At 36.4% G+C, this 17,667-nt stretch overlaps 1 protein-coding gene across 2 annotated transcripts in view; it reads left to right on the forward strand.

Moving 5' to 3' along the window:
* The first annotated feature begins 2,990 nt into the window (after nt 1-2,990).
* LOC121405813 (galactosylceramide sulfotransferase-like) overlaps nt 2,991-17,667 on the forward strand; it is a 29,246-nt gene continuing 14,569 nt past the window's right edge. The window contains exon 1 of one of the 2 annotated variants that reach the window (XM_041596771.1): nt 2,991-3,136. In XM_041596771.1, the coding sequence (XP_041452705.1) occupies nt 3,125-3,136 (12 nt within the window). In that variant the 5' untranslated portion in view covers nt 2,991-3,124. Of the gene's footprint in view, nt 3,137-10,055; nt 10,415-17,667 lie in introns of those variants that run through there. The other variant, XM_041596770.1, reaches the window with a different exon arrangement.

The following is a 17,667-nucleotide window of genomic DNA, read 5'->3' on the forward strand; positions in this document are numbered from 1 at the left end:
AAAATACAAAGAAGAAAATATCAAAGAATATTGGTATATATCCAGATTAAGTTACTTTTTGCCAGCCTATATATTGCGAATATTGTATTCCACACTCGTCTCATTGTAACTTAGTTTGGGGTAGTACTTTTCCGTCAAACCTAAAGAAGCTTGTACGAAACAAAATAAAATAGTTAGAATCATAGCTGGAGCAAGCCCAAGATCTAAAGTTAGCACACTCTGAGTTTAAACTGCGTACTTTAGAAGAAATTACAACCTATACCAGCAATGTATTTTTATTTATCAGTGTATGAATCCCATATTGGCTTATTAATGTTTTGTTGATTTTTCTGAATTGTTTGATACAATTCAGAATTTATATAAATACAATAACACACTCCTCTTCTTTAATTCATTTGCCAAGATACAGGACCTGTTTTTATCAACATAATATTCGTTTTATAGGTAAAAAAAGTGGAACAATACCTATAGACGTCAGAAGTGCATCAACTTTAAATAACTTTAAGACAAAACTTGAGAAAAAACTTACGTCCCTAAACTTTGTGATTTGCTTTATGTATTTAGTTGTGGGAGTGGGGTGATTGGTTTGGCGATTTATTTTCTGTTTCAGATGACATACTAGCATTTTATATAAAAGAATGTTGATTACTGTTTGCACTTAGCCACGAAGACGTGAATATTTCAAATATCAAATAATGCGAGCGCGAAGCGCGAGCTTAAAATATGTGATATTTCGATCTAAAAGGATGAATTTCAGCTCTATATTTCAAGCACTTTGTAGGAATTGTGAGGTGGATATGGATCGCACTTAATAAAGAGCTGATATTTTCAATATTATTACACTCTAAAAAATGAAGTGCTAATTCAGCTCTTAAAGAGCGTGTATAGTGACTGCACTTCGGAGTGCTGATTTTCCTCGTTCAAATTTGAACTAGACAAAACAGCACTCCGAAGTGCAGTCACTATACACGCTCTTTAAGAGCTGAATTAGCACTTCATTTTTTAGAGTGTACTTTGAGTTTTGACATAGGAGCGGGACATCCTGAGGACATGCCATCAATTGAAAATGATTACTTTCTTTCTATTCCTCTTGCTAATTAAGCGCGAGATGAAAAAAGGGACAATTTAATTATTAAATTAATACCTTTTTTATTAATGCATAATGAGGGCGCGGAATTGATGCGAGTGCAAATTGCAAGCCGAAATCTTTGATAAACTTTCATGAAAAGGGGATTTTGAGTAGATTGTTGTGTAATCAATATTGACACAAACAACTCGCCAATCAAAATGCGAGCGTGCAGCACTTGCTGGTACATTTTCCCCTGATTTTCCCCCTCCCGCGCGAAGCGCGAAGCTTTTGGTGTTTCATAAATTCAAATGAAAAGGAGCCATCTCTCTTGTCTCTAGTACCAATATCAGCTCCAATTCAGTTGACTTATGTTACGCTTTTGTACCTTGTTTTCAAAAGTCATTGTGAACGCACAAAAAAGGAATACAATGGAGGAAATTAAAATAGTAGGACTCAAGCGTTTTATCAATTTTCTTTGCCATGAAAAGGGTCCCGAGAAAAGGGTATTCTCAAAGGTTCTTTGAATACTTCCCTTGGAAAGATCAGATTTTATTACAAACAATATTTAGCGACAGTGCATATCTTCAACTCACAAAACAGAGGAAAAGAAGTGTATATGCCGGGAGGAAGATATTCCTCCCCGCGCAGAGCAATGAAACTCTGAAATTTCAAAGGGCGGACGTTTCATCAAATGCAGATATCTTTAATACCCCCAACGGCTCTTAATTCAATTGATTTTTTATGATTACTGAACTTCATTACAAGGAAAATAGTGCGCAAAAAGTTGAAAATTCTGTGATTTATTGAAATTATATAAGAAAGGATGCCGAATTTCTTTGACTTATCCTGAAGCGCTTCATTTTGAATTATAAAGAAACTGAAGTGTCATTCAAAATTTAAAACTGAGGGCGCAAATCAGGACAGGAGATGAATGTGCAAGGAAATGACATGAAGTTTAATAGAATTCGATAAAAAAATATTGTACTTTTTATTTGATACGACACGAATTTTATACCTTCCTCTTTTTAAATCAGGAACCTGTTTGCCCCCAAATTATGGTTGTTTAGTAATGAGCTGAAAAGCGGGAGAAGTTGACTTTATGGAGGTGACGGCGGAAATTGATAAAAAGATTTTACCCGCCCGGAGCCGACCCTACCAGAAGTTGCGCAATCAATTAAAAAAAATAGCTTCATATACTTCGGCCTAACCTTAATCTAATTCCACGCCCTATAATGTATACATTTGAACTTTAACTGGCGAGTAACACATATAGATGTGGTGGAAAAACAGGGTTAGAGAAAGGGTGGGGGAAGCAATGGAGAACTTCAAGAATGTCATTTAACCGCGCGCAGCGCGGAAGCAAATTCATGTACAAATTTGGAGCAAGAGTGAAGGAGTTTCTCTTTTGATAAAAAAAAGAATAAAAAGGGGGGAAAAACACAAAGCTACCTTTCTTCCCTTTCCTCCCTTCCCTTTTCCTTTTCTCCTCTCTTTTTTCCCTTCTTTTGTTTTCTTTTTGGGGAGGTTTTTTTTTGGGGGGGGGGGCGACCGCCCCCACTGTCCCCCCCTTGGCTACGTGCCTGCCTGAAGAAGCGTGACCGTCGAAAAGTCGAATACGGTACTGAAGACTTTATTGGCAATGAAAGCATTATCTTCATTATTTTTGTTACTTTACAGAAGCCAATACGTGAAACTTTGGTGTGGGGTGAGATTGTTCCTTTCGTGTGATCGAGCGCCTTTGGAACTCTGATTCATGATTTTGCCCCCCCCCCCATCTGAAAAATGGATCGACGCCCCTGGAAGTTAGATCTAGACAATTATCGATATGGGATGCGGAAGAATTCGAATAGAGCTAGCTGCATCCGATAAACCCCGTTCGCGATATCGAATCAAGAATTGATGCGCGCCGTCAAATGATGTTTGATGAGTCTTCCTGACTGAAGGTGAAGGGAAAAGGGAGGGAAAATCATCAGCTAATAAAATCTTCCTGAATTTTCTTTCACCAGTGGATCCTAGCTATCCTGCCTGGCAGTGTTTTGTACTGAGACCGAGGGGATGTTTTCTAAGGTTAGTTCCAAGACTAAGACCAAGTTGGCCGCGTAGCTCTTTAATTGCAGTAGGGAGCTGGAGACGTTTACTAATAATACTGGCGCGTGCAATTTCTTTTGCACGCACAACAAATGCAAGAAATCATGTATCCGTGATATCGTGTATCCACTTGCATGCTCAACAAAGAAAGGGTTCGAGTCGATAACACTGTCATTACTGTTACTGTGAGGCCGCTCTTGTGTGCTCTGACATGAAATTGTTTTTAAAAAACAAGAACAGAGATTTATCATTATAAGAGAAATGGAATGAATTTGTGACTGTGATTGTTAACTTGTTTGTGGGCAACCAAATGCAAATCCCAAAATCAAGCGAACATACATGTAGGGCCTACCGACGTCCGACCTGTGACTCACCTGGGCTGGGGCTGGCCTGTTTCTCAACAGACAACACCGTCTCAAGTCTAACTTCTTGACTAAATCAGAGATAGTGAGCTGCATGTATGGTAGTGGATCGTATTACCGAACACTTTTCATGAATTCAATCATTTCAAAAATATTCTCATAAAATTCACCAAACTTTCACCATAAATACACAATTACCTACAAAATATAAATATGTAAAAAATTTGCCGAAATCGTTTTTTCTTTTGATGATATTAGCTTCCAATCAGACCCCTCTTCGGATGTGAATATTTTGGTCACCTGAAAAAGGTGTCGTATTACCGAACGTGTGTTTTCAATGGGAAAAGTTGAGAAATCAACAAAATCACTGATGAGCTATTTTGACCATATTTTATTATTTTTAGAATATTAAGACTTTGAAAATGTGTTTTGACCATTTTTCATCATCTTTCTATTCAAGTTCTCTTTGGAAGGATTTTTTTTTATGTTGCAAAGAGTGGAGCGTATGAAATTATTTTCTGACGCGTACGATGCGCACGTTCGGTAATACAAGGCCGGTCGGTAATACAACCACTCACTATACTTGTCAGCTATTACCGTTTCAAAAAGCCCTCTTTACCTAGATCGGGTCCAACAACCTCACTAAATATTTATGACACTTCCGAACCTGTCGTAACTTATAATGACATACAGGCAACACGCGCCATCTGCATATTTCAAAACATTGCATGAGCTCAGACATTCGTGCATGCAATGTTTTGAAATCAGCAGGAATATCAAAATTAATCCAATAAAGGTTTTTTTTCACTCAATTTCAGCAGTCTTTGAAAATTTCTTAAGCAAAATTTGAAAACGGAAATTATATGTTATGAGTAGCAGAGAAAAAATGGGGGCTGGGGGCGATTTGCATGTAGCCCCCTGAAATGCTCAAAAGAGTCCTGGTGGGTGTTTCATAAAGTTGTTCGTATAAAGTTAAGAGAACGACTGGTGATCCTTTCTTGTGGTAAATGGTGCAGCCATTGGCGATGGTTAATAGCACGTAAGAAAGGATCACTAGTGACCAGTTGCTCTTAAAGTTGTGCTTAACTTACGAACAACTTTATAAAACAGTCCCCTGGAAACTAGAAAAGAGTTGGACTAGAGGGTGTTTCATAAAGCTTTTCGTAAAGGTATGCACTACTTTAGATTTAGATTTAGGCAGTTTGTTGTGAAATGTAGCCCCTGAAAAAAAAAAAATCATATTTTGCCAAATCAGTAGAAAATCTGCTCATCAAAGGGGTTTATAGTGCTGGTTTGCAGTGTTTTGGCAAGCCTTGTAGTGTGTATATATTGGAAACTTAATGTCTCTAACCATGTTTACCAACCTAAATTATGCTTTGATCATTACATGTTCTGTACATGTACATGGCACCACAGAATACAACAATTGCATTTTTGCATTAATTTTGTATTATGTAAAACATGAAATTGGGAATAATAGCCAAATTTACATACATGCACTGCAATATCTTTTTCATGGTAATAAAACGCAATTCTAGATCTGTACTCAAATAATTGAGAATGCCTGCTTTCCTGCTATAAAAGGTAGTTGGTATTTATCCAATTCGCATTCACTCATGCATTAAATTTCAATTTGATAATTCATGAAATTTGTTCAAACAACCTAAATTTATCATGATTGATCATTAATTTATCTCAACACCCTCAACTTTACAAGTTCCAAAGGACTCGCCTCTCAAAGACTGAAAGAAATGCTGCCCAGCGTAATTTTGATACCCTTTGTACTGCTCACTCAAGCAAGAAGAGTTTCAACTTTTTTGGGTGTCATTTGAAAGTTGACTTTATTGGCTTTCCATACATGTACATGTAGGTCTTTTCCCCCCAAAGTGACGTATTTTTATATTAAAAAAAATTTTTTTTTTAGACGCACTGTACATAGCAATGGATAATGCTGATGTACATGTACAAGAATTAAATGAATGCACATTTTTTTTCCAAAACTGATACCAGAATAATATTTTTTATTCCATATTCATTAATATCTGTTGCAAAATTAGATTCTCTCATTAAAGGGGTAGCTCATTGTGACAAAAGTTAGTTTAAGGGAGAGTTCTTCCAAAACTGATACCAAAATAATTTTTTGAATTCTTTATTGTCTGTCGCAAAATCAGATTCTCTCTTTGAAGGGGTAGTTCATTGTGACAAAAGTTAGTTTAAGGAGATATCTTCCAAAACTGGTGTTTACCAAAATAATTATTTGGATTTTTTTTCTTCTTATCTTACATGTACTTGTATCTGTAGCAAAATCAAAATTTCTCCTTTAGAGGGGAATTACATTGAGACAAATGCTTACCCATGGGAGAGTGCTTCCAAAACTAATAAAGTTGTACATACCAGAATACTTTTTAAATTTTTTTTCTTATCTTGCATGCATCTGTTGCAAAACAGATTTTTCTCTTTTAGGGGAAGTTCATTATAAAAGGAGAGGGCACTGTCGGGTAAAGGCAATGGTAGAACTGACACCAAAATAATTTTTTTTTTTTCTTATACATGTACTTGCATCTGTAGCAAAATTAAAATTTCTCTTTAGATGGGAAGTACATTGAGACAAAAGCTTACCCGTGGGAGAGTTCTTCCAAAACTGATAAAGTACCAGAATACTTTTTTGAATTTTTTCTTATCTTGCATGCATCTGTTGCAAAAACAGATTTTTCTCTTTTAGGGGAAGTTTATTATAAAAGGAGAGGAGAGGGCACTGTCGGGTAAAGGCAATGGTAAAGAGTGAACTTCTTTTCTTCTTTTTTGAATTGGTCTGGAAATGTGCAAGCAAGAAAAAAGACCTACAGTATGAAAGCTGGAAATATTTTTGAAAAGCAAGCCTCTATTTAAAAACAAAATAAAAAAAGAAGCCTGAATAAGAATATGATAGTTCCAGGCAATTATATAGCGCCATCTTTCTAGAAATATTCTATTCCAAGGCACACAAGAAATGAAAGAATGAGAAAGTATGGACGAGTGTCAAAGTGCCAATAACCACCGGTAATACTATATAAACTTCAGTTTTAGGGAAAGTCCAAGAAAAGGTCAGAAGGCAAAATTTCATCTTTAATTCAAGAAGTTATCTTTGGTGGGGTAAGAAAGCCCAAATCTTAAATTTTAAAAATTTCATGAAGAAAATTTTGATAATATGCATATTAAATGCTAATTTGGGGCACCTCATTTGCATACTTGGTAAAATGGGCGTTACGTATGGGAAAATTATAAAAACTCATAGAAAATGAAAGCAAAACTTCTTAGATTTCATATGTGGGACATGGACTCCCCATAAACATCTTATTACTTTTTTTGGGAAAAATGGTGTCATCTAATTAATTATGAAAATGAGGTCTTATCCAAGGATGGAATGTGTCCCATATGTAACATTTTGAGGATGTTTTTTTTAAGTTATTTCTCATAATACATTACTTGTACATGTATTGTTTCATCTATGGTAACTTCTAATTTATTAAGTATGAAATGGTACAAAAAGTTTCAAAAATAGAGTTAACTTTTTAATTATAAATGAAAGTTAATTAAAAAATTGTTACGTATGGAACATTTACACACAATGTCAATGGGGAGATTTGTGTACAAAGTGAATGGAGAAAAATAAATTTCAAGAGTGCTCTAAAAAGTGATTATTTGCCTTTTTTAAAGACTGATTTGTTATGAATACTGATAAATGAAAACAAAGCAAAAAAATGTGAAATGGAAAAATGTGAAAAAAATAATAAACATTAGAATACATAAAAAATTCATGAAACCATGAAAAACAAGAAAAAAATGTTGAAATGGCTAATTTTGCATTCAGTCATATCAAAATGTAGAGAACATTTTAAAAGAAAAAAACTCTTGTTATTTCCATATTTTAAATTATTTCAATTTTTTTACTTTGGGGAAAATTGTGTACATTCTCTATGGGGACAAAATGTCCCATACGTAACTGTCCCATACGTATCATGTCATTAATCTGTTTAATTAGAGTCTGTAATTAGAGGGATTTGGCTTATGAAATGAAACTTGCCTTAGACATACTAGAGTATGGTGACTTCTATTAAAGTAACAAGTTGTCAAATGAAATACTTTCAGAGAATTCTCAACTTAAAAAAAATGTTTTAAAAATTGTCTTTTTTCTGCGTCCCATACGCTAGGGCACATCTTCTCTCTAAAAGGTCAAGGTCATATGTCACCTTTTTTTGCATGATTATTCTCCTAGATGTCTACCATCATGAGGGTATTCATTCTAATCAAAGTAATTTAACACTATTTTTCAGGTCATTAAAGCCTCTGAAATGTCCCATACGTTAATGTGCGCGAATTCTTGGACTTGCCCTTAATAGATTTGAAGGTCTCTAGTGATGGTATGATTCTTAAAGGAAAAGTCCACCCCAACAAAAAGTTGAGTCGAATAAAAAGAAAAAAAAATCCAAAAAGCCTAACACTGAAAATTTCATCAAAATCAGATGTCAAATATTAATGAAAGCTATTACATTTTAAAGTTTTGCTTAATTTCACAATTAACAGTTATATTCACATCCTTGTCGGTATGCAAATGAGGAGGCTGATGACATCACTCACTATTTCTTTTGTATTTCATTATGTGAAATATATATTTCAATTTACTCCATGTTGTCATGTGAAATAATGATTAAAGATAAATTCCAGTTTTTGTAACGATCTCAAAATGACTTTTTACAGAATCTAATATAATGACCACCCAAATATCTGTTTGTATGAATAAGAAATATGTGCCAAAGGATTCTGGAAGAAATTCTGTAATTGCTGAGAAATCAGCAAAATAAGCGCGGATTCGGTCACTTCCGTCAGGTCTTTATTCCAGCAATAATCATACACTGTCCCATGTGAGCCTATCTGTGTTGGTGATCTTCAGTGTGAACATTTTTCAGCATAGATTTCAAGATTTCACAAAGTTCAGTTTATGTAACTGTACCAGATATAGATTCTCGATGATATACTGACAATTACGCCTGGTTTTACAGACTCTCTCATGAAATCAGTGTTTACTGCAACTACTGGCATTTCTCTTTAATTCCTCCCTGAAAATGTGCAATTAGCATCGTTTAATACTATATGGTTCAATCAAGTTGGTCCTTATTGTGAAATCTGTAAAAAATTAAATATTGTATAATTCAAACAATAAAAAACAAAAATAGTAAATGAGGGACATCATTGACTGTCTCATTTGCATGTCACTGAGTTATGCTTATCACTGTATTTTGAAATTAAGCGAAACTTTAAAATGCCATAACTTTTTTATTTTACATCCGAATTTGATGAAATTTTCAGTGTTATACTAGTTTGATTTTTCTCTTTTTATTCAAATCAACTTTTTGTTGGGGTAGACTTGTCCTTTAATGAAAACCTGAAGGATGGATAAAGCAGATGTTGGGTCAAATAGTGTTTCCTGGACTGTTGCTATGTAGTCTACAACACAGCCGCTTGTTGGAGCACATAATGTGGTAGTCATCATGTATACCTAACACTATTCATGAATTCAATCATTGAATCAAACATTATTCTCATTCAATTCACCAAACTTTCATCATAAATACACAAAGGCCTACAAAATAATTTTTTTTTACGTTATCAGCTTCCAATCGGCCCACTCTTCGTATGCGAAATATTTTGGTCACTTGAAAAAGGTATTATATATATGTTTCTATGGGAAAAAATGCGGGGAAAAAAATCACTGATGAGCTATTTTGACCATATTTCATTATTTTGAGAATATAAAGACTTTGAAAATGTCTTTTTGACCATTTTTCATCATCGATCTATTGTTCCCTATGGAAGGATGTTGCAAAGTTTTTTTTACGTATATGATGTATTTGTATTTGGAAATACAAGGCCGGTCGGTAATATAATCACTCACTATAAAGGACCTACATATGTACATGTACATGTACTATATGATACTATTAATAGGCTGCCTGCATTTGTACTCCAAAGTCAAGTACATGTAGGCCCTACGTGTACAGTAAAACTTTGAAGGATAAAGTGAAAAAATAGAACATTTACACATGTTATGTTATACCGAGGTTTTTTACATGTACCTGACTGCTAAGAAAGCACGAATGCCTGTGAGCAAGCAACCGGGGAACCAACAGTTTAAGGCCTCTTGAAGGGACCTGGTAATGAGGATAAATGCCTTACCGGCACACCACTTGGGAATTGAACCGAGTCACCAGAATCCGAAACCCCCGCTCTACCGACTAAGCTATTGCCCCATAGGCCTGTAATTAATATTTTGATTAGAATAACGTTATGTTTGTTAATCATCATGTCATTCACTTTATGTTGAAAATGATATACTTTGCTTATGATTAGAATGGGTAAATAAATAAAACGAAATGAAATAAAATACATTAGTAGGGTCTGAATTGTGAAGACTATTATGATGCCAGATACTGATGTACATGTATGTTCATCAGATACTATGGTTAACAGATGTATACAGTGCAGGCCTGTAGTGCAGTACTAGTATATAATGCAAAGCCTACAAAAATACAACAGTAAACACAGAGATAAAAAGGAGGGGTGTTGTAAAACTCCATGAAATTATAAATCCGGACAGCGAAGGAAAATATCGCAGCTCTGTGTTCATCTCTCATGAAAAATTTGTTTCTTTGATGCTTTTGCTAGTGCCATCATATTTATGGTGCCAAGGTTCAGTTGTAAAGAATGCCACTGCTGCTCTTGCTGGTAGTACAATTCACATTGTGACATCACAGACAGTCTAATATTGTAGCTGATTGTTAGCAACATGGGCTTCATTCAATGGCATCGATTGCTTCAGTTTGATTCAGTGAAAGTTACTTGGTTTGCTTGCCTACCGGTATGTACATGTACATCATTTAAATTGTTACTTGCACTTGCTATAGTTATATTTTTGTTTATTGGCCTTTATATATATATATACTATTATTCATTACTGGAGGTCTATATACTACCAATGTAGTGTTTTATATCCGGGGGGGGGGGACTCGACCCAAAAAGTGGTAGGGGTGTGTTGCGGGCGAGACGAAAAAAGGGGGCCTCGGAGCGGGCTTATTGTAAAAAAAAAGGGTCCTCGGAACGGGCTTCGGAACTACAAATGTTTGTGAAAACGGGGGTCCTTGGAACGGATCGCCGAGTCCGTATGCATCCCCATGGAACGGGCATGCGTGCATGATGCAACTAGCGCAGCCTCCGCCGGGTGCGCTCGCGCAGAGGCGATGGTCGGATAGCGCTCTGCGGCCGCTTTTCACCAAAATTGCAGCTCACTGCAGCAGATCAAAGCGACCGGAATGGCGTAACAAAAAATATGCGAAGCTTTGGAGCGGTTTTCTGTCTTTTTTTTTCTCAGTAAGAAGAAAATGGTATGCCTTGGAGCGGCTTTCTTTGTGCTTTTTAAGACAAAAATGCTATGCGTTGGAACGGAAATTTGAGTGTAAAAATGGGGGTCCCCTCCGCGGCACATACCCACTATGCATTTTAGTGTATGCGTTTTATCCTATATTTCATGATTTCTAACACATTTATGAGAGAATATTCAAGCATTTGATTTTTATGCACGGTAACAAAATGGGAAAAAATTGGTATTGTGTTTGATATAATAGTATGTCAAAATTTATCACAAATTTATTCACTTTTGCTGCGCTGGCTCAAAATTTTTTTTTTCAATAAAATCTAGCATGTTAGGCTTCATGAAAATGTTTAGCTCAATAATATTGCACAACTGATATCAGGGGTCCGTTGCAGAAAGCGTTGCTTTAAAAAAAAAATCAACCGCAAGTCCCATATGTATGCGCGCTGTTGATTGGTTGAAAATCAAGTAGCGCATGAATTTTAGAGCTGCGTTTGATTTCTTTCTGCTACGGGCCCCTGATCTCGAAGTGTCGCGTATTTCGATTTTCGACTGTCAAAATTTGGTCACCATGAGTTGAACCATGGATCCTACTATGGTTGAACTTTTTGCCAAATGTTATCAGAAACAGAAGTTGAAGTTCATGAGAAAGCGCATGCTGTGTTGTGCAAAATCAATCTTGTAATAAATTTCTCAATCACAGCTATTTCTTTATTATGGGGCTAAAGAAAGACCAGTTTTATGAGAACAAAGAAAGATATAGCAATATGTTTAACTATAGTAGGATCCGTGGTTTAACGATAGTCCAGGATTAAGGAACTGTAGACTGAATTGTAAACAACCTTTGTTTATTTGTGGTCCTGCCCTTTATGACTCTCCTTAGGTGGTTTCAGACCGCCTCGAAGTTCGTCAGTTCCAGGTATTCTCTGATCGGGAAATTTACCCCGATCAGAAAATACCAGGTATTTTGGTAATGTGAAAGCAAACTACGCGTAATTTCCCCGAAAGAAAATACCCGCTAAATAGTAGGTACTTGGCGAAATAACGAGAACTTTCGCGGGGATTTTTCCAAGGTCGCAGGTATTTTGGCAATGTGAAAGCAAATTACAAGAACTTTTAGCCCAGCGTGTCGTTGGGCGCGGCGCCGTGGGTGGCTGCTGGGCTAGTGATTTTGAGTCTCGCGCCTTGCCTGCTTATCAGACCATACTGCGCATGCTCGTAACTTCAGGAATTTATCCCGAAGGGTATGTTTCAGGGCGGTGTGAATGCAAATATAATTAATGGGTATTTTTCAGCCTAAAAAGTTCTCGTAATTTAACGGGGATTCTTGTGATCGAGGCGGTTTAAAACCACCTCTTGTAGCAGTTCAGTTTGGTCTGTGAAGTTTATCATCTGGTGTTGGGATCGTTAAGAAATTCTTCAAACAAATCAACCTATCCATATGTACACTGTAATACTAAACTTAAGCATACATTGTGTGTTCTTTTGTGTTTTGCATCACAATAGGGGGTTGAAATCTACATGTAAATGTATATACATGTAGGACGTATTACCTGAATGTGGAATTTTGGAGAAAATATTTTTTTGCTTGTCTGATTGATTAACTCTTAACAGAAAATATGTCACAATGGTCCAGCCAGGGTTCAGCTGATATATCTAGAGACCATAATATTCATGATACACCCCTCCAGAAATTTGTCATTTTCCTATTGTGCCTGCAGTATGTATAAAATTACCGGTCAATTATACTGTATCTGTATAAAACCATTTTATCAAACCCAAGCACTAGTCTGGTGTACACCGGGGGGGGGGGGGGGGGGGGGGCACTCACATATATTGGTGGTACGGTGACGTGCCGCTTTGAAGACCCCCCCCCTTTTCAGACCTAAATTTCAGTTCTCTAGCATCTGCATTTTACAAAAGTTCCGTTCATAAGCCTCCCCAACCAGCTCCCAAGACCCCTGTTACGAAACACCTCCGTTCCCAAGCCCTGCCAAAATTGTCCACCGTGAGCAGTGAAAATCTACCGTACCCCGGATCGGAGAGCAAGCTACACGCACGGCTCCGTCAAGCCAAAAGTCCTCAGCTACAATACAGAGCCAGCTATACATGTAGGGCACGCGCGATCGCAGTCATTCCGGGACAATGTGCCGTTCCCATAACCTCATTTTCCCCGCCCTGTTTGATTTGATTTTAGTTCCGTAGACCCTGTTTTTCACACGGCCAGGTACATTTTTAGTTCCCAAGACCCTGTATTTAACCCTTATAGTCAGTTCCTTAGACCCCTATTTCAGTGTTTCGCGAGGCACACCCCCCATAAAAGATAATTTGAGTACCCCCCCCCCCCGGGATGTACATGTATAAGCATGTGGACGCGTAGTGTATGTGCACGCCATCTACGGTGTACATGTACATGTAAATGATGCGCGCCTGTGCTGTATAGAGCACTTTACGTCACCATATAGTATACTGTATCCAGGATTAAATGTAGACTGCTGGGTAAACCCTTCACTCGTGTTAAGGGTCTGAATGTGCAGCCTACTCATGCCTTGTGTACTGAAGGCTCCTGTATTGGAACAGAAAGTTTTATATACTAGTCTCTGCATGGAGGCACACTTGTTGATCAAAGTTCCAATCAGGGTCTGTGCCTGCAGACTAAATTTAATACATGTTCTTCATGTTACCGAATTGGGAAGTACCAATAGGCAACCGGAAATACATGTAGTATATAGATAATAGCTTGAATTACACATCGTACAGCTGTACATGTACATGTAGGTCTGTAGGTAATAATATCTGGCTTTTAATTTTGGGGATATATGATCATATATCACATATTTGCTTCAGTAGACCCATATGAGACCACTTTTGGAAATGGTATCTCCCCCAAAGCCAGTAAAGATTATAAATCTTGGGAGCAGATTTCTCTAAAATTAAAAAATTACCAGCGGTGCAAAAGTCCAAAATTTACCATATTTTTTATCTAATTCAATATACAAATGCCGAGAAACAAAGGAACAAATGGTGCACCATTAAAAAATTATTGATATTTAATGTAGGACTGTTATTTGGACATTTGGGTTCCTTTAATGTACATGTAGTTCAAGCTTTGTTATATTTAGTTCAGCTTTCTTTACATTCTTGATGCTTCTGTTGTCATCCATTTTTCACTTTCAACCTATTTCTCCTGTCATTCCTTTCCTATTCAGATGTGTTCATTTATTACATTCCCACATCTTATTCTTTTGTTCAAACTTTGTATGTAACCATCCCAACATCTAATTCATTTCCATCCTCTATCTCTTATTGGTTATTTTTGTGAACTAGACTTTTCCACTTTCAGTTGGCTTCTCCATTCTCTTTAGTCTCATTGGTTGATTTTGTGTAATCTGAATATATGCTAATTTTGTAATGCAATTCTGAGTTTTACTGAGGCAAGGAATCCCAACAAAAAAAAAACAGTGCACTACCAGACATCGTCGAGTTAAAGTTCAATTTTGTTCCCGTGTCTTCATAGTTAAGTTCCATCTTCTTTCCTCCGTTTGCTTCTGTTGTTTGATTGAGCTTTTGTTCCTTCTTCAGTTAGACCATAGAGCTATGTTAATAGCTCCATGGTTAGACACTTAATTCCCCTTTAATAGACTTGTATTATTTTCAACCCCACAATAATTTCTCATTTTGTTAAAGTGATTGGTTAACATTGGTTTGACTTTTAAAAAATCTGAGCTAGAAGGTCACACTTGTCACCTGTGTCTGTGATATGTTACAAAAATGAAGCCCAGAAAAAATTGCGTTCGAAAATAATTATTTAGTGCTTCGAAAATTGAAATATAAAGTGACCAGAAACACCATCTTAATTTCATCCCATACACTTATGTGTACTATTTAGGCGTCTATAAGACGCCTATTTACAAAATCGGGGTTTGCCTTGTAGTTTTAGCTTTTCATTCTCAATAATGGTTGTTTTCAGGGTTTATTAGTTCTAATACATGCACTTGTACACATGTTTCATCTTGGTTTGAGAATTTTTTAAATCGGCTGCTCACAAAGTTAAACAATCCCTTTAATATAACTAGGATTATTGTACAATGTAAGCTGAAAGATGGTCAAATCTCACCATATAGATAAGCTATATTCATGAGTCCACCGTTAGAAGAGTAGACTCCTGAATAAGAACAGTTTTGACTCATTAATAAAAAAGTGTGGATAACCATGGCAACAGGTGTCAATTTGGCGCATTTTGACATACGCGCGCATCAGCATTGGACATTCTCTATACACGCGCCCGATACGCGATAAATTAAGCGTAATTTTTACAGGAAATCTACATAAAGCATGGATTCAACTGTGGGTTATGAAAACCACCTTTGTAAATTCGGGCCTACTGTATGTGTATTTGCAGTTGAGAACTTAACATGGAGGCCTGCATAGTGCTTTGAGTGGTACACAACAGTCATTTTTAATATGCAGTTAAAAGTCATTGTGGGAGGTGTGAATGTACTTTTAATCAAATGAATCTTTCATGAGACATGGGTCCTGATAACTGACGCTATTCTGCCATGCAATGGCAAACGGTAGCAATTCTCTTTTTTTTCAAAATTGACTTCTCTCTTTGTGTGGGATATTTTCTGTATTCTCTATACAGTGCATGTATCACTGCATTAATTAACTTGGAGTTGCATTGATTGCATTCAATTTCTGATATAGATGTTTCAGAAGCAATGAACTCTCATTATATTTCCACATATTGACGCTCTTTCCTCATTTCCTATTGACAAAAACTCATTCCACGGAGTTGCTTCCTTTTGCTATTAGAGAGCAGGCTTGGCTCATTATTAATTGAATTGGAGTTGCATTGATAGCCTTCAATTTCTGAAATATAGACGCTTCAGAAACAATGAACTTTCATTATATTTCCACATAAACAATGAGCACTTTCCCCAATTCCTATTGACAAAAACTCATTCCACGGAGTTGCTTCTTTTTGTTATTACATGTAGATGGTAGGGTTGGCTTATTGATTGTACACTTGTACACGCACGGTCAAGTCAGTGCACGTGTACTAAATTCCATCAACGTGTACACGGTAGCGTCTGCATAAAGCTTGCATGGGGCTACAAAGTCAGTGAACAAGCTCACAGCCTCACATTAAATCTTAGTTCTCAGACACTGCACATGTTTTAAATACTAATATGTCAATATATTTCAATTAATCCAGAGTGAGTTCACTTCCAAAATCGACAATTTAATCCACATTCTTTCTGGAGACTCACGTTTTTGTACCACGAAATGGGTCTGCTCCGGTCTCGAAAGCTCGAAAGCGTTGCTCAATCACACTCAGAGTCAATTTGAGAATCACCAATTGCGATAGAGATCATCGCTTCAACTTACGTGTTATACCAGGCCCCTGAAGCTACCGCCATTTTGTTTAATCCATTAGAAGCTAAAATAAGCCCCCATTAATATTAATTTCGTAAGATGCTCCCTCGTCAACTGTGGTTTTGTACGTGTATTAGACAATACGTACACCAGCGCAATGACAAAGGTCAACTTGGCAAATTTATTAATGTATTCATTTTGTTACGCGCTCGTGACGCGAAGGATTCAGCGAATCAAGCAAGCGCAAATCTGAGACGATACGTTGCGCTTTATAAAGTATCGATATCACAAGCGCGATATCACTTAAAAACAAAACAATGTTTGTATTGCGTCTTATAGGCCTATGCTAATTCTAAAAGGGAAGATGAAACGAGTAGATCAAGTCGTGATAAGGTAAAAAGGTCTCTAGTGCTCTTGCCATCCTCAAATTTTCACATGTTAAGATATGCAGCAATCTTAGTTTTTAACAAATGTAAATAAACTGACTCTAAATAGCCGGCAGAGGCCGCGGAAAGATCAAAGGAGGCTGTTGTACTGCACTGTACTGTTTTGTTTTCTTTTTTTTATTAGGAGGGGGGGGGCAAAACATGGTTATTACAATGATGGTATTCATTTTCACTGGTTGAGTATGAATACTGAAAAAAATAACTTTCACCACTAAGAGTCATTTCTTGTTACAAACAAATTTCGAGAAGCAAACAAATAAAAGAAAAAAATCTTAATGGATTCCCGTGCCTGCTTTCTTCATCTGGCGTCCGTTTCATTAAAATCCAGCTATTTAAACATCGCTATTATTGTGATAACCGTGGGAATCTTGATTATGATTGGTATTCGTATAGTTACCATACTTGTAACTCATGATGAAACGGGCCCCAGTTTATCATGTTCAATATGTTTCCTGTCCCCTTTATTCTCCAGCATTTCTTACTCATTTTCCCCCATTTAATCATTTTCCCACTCAAGTTCTTTTGTGCCGCCTTTCTCCTACACATGAAGAGCTCATTTTTAAAATGGGTTAGGTCCATTTTTCATCAAGTTTGATTTTTATGTCTTAATTGATTTTTAGTAGCTCTATAAGATGATACCATAGAAAAGTTGAAATTCCTATAAAAAAAAAGTGAACTAAAAAAAGAAAATTCACCTTTTTTTCAAAAGGGGTTAAGTCAATTTCAGTTTAGTTGCAAAAGGGGTGAGGTCCATACATAATTTTTTCTGGAAAATTATATCTTAAAAAATATGAAGATAAGTAGATTTCTTTTATACCCAATTTTAAATTTCTCATGGTAGGGTACCATGAAAATTTATTTTTGCATAAGAATATTGCAATATTGGAGAATAAAAAAAATGATTTTCTTGGAGTGGCC

Source organism: Lytechinus variegatus, chromosome 19 (genome assembly GCF_018143015.1).
Source record: "Lytechinus variegatus isolate NC3 chromosome 19, Lvar_3.0, whole genome shotgun sequence".
NCBI classification, from domain to species: Eukaryota; Metazoa; Echinodermata; class Echinoidea; order Temnopleuroida; family Toxopneustidae; genus Lytechinus; species Lytechinus variegatus.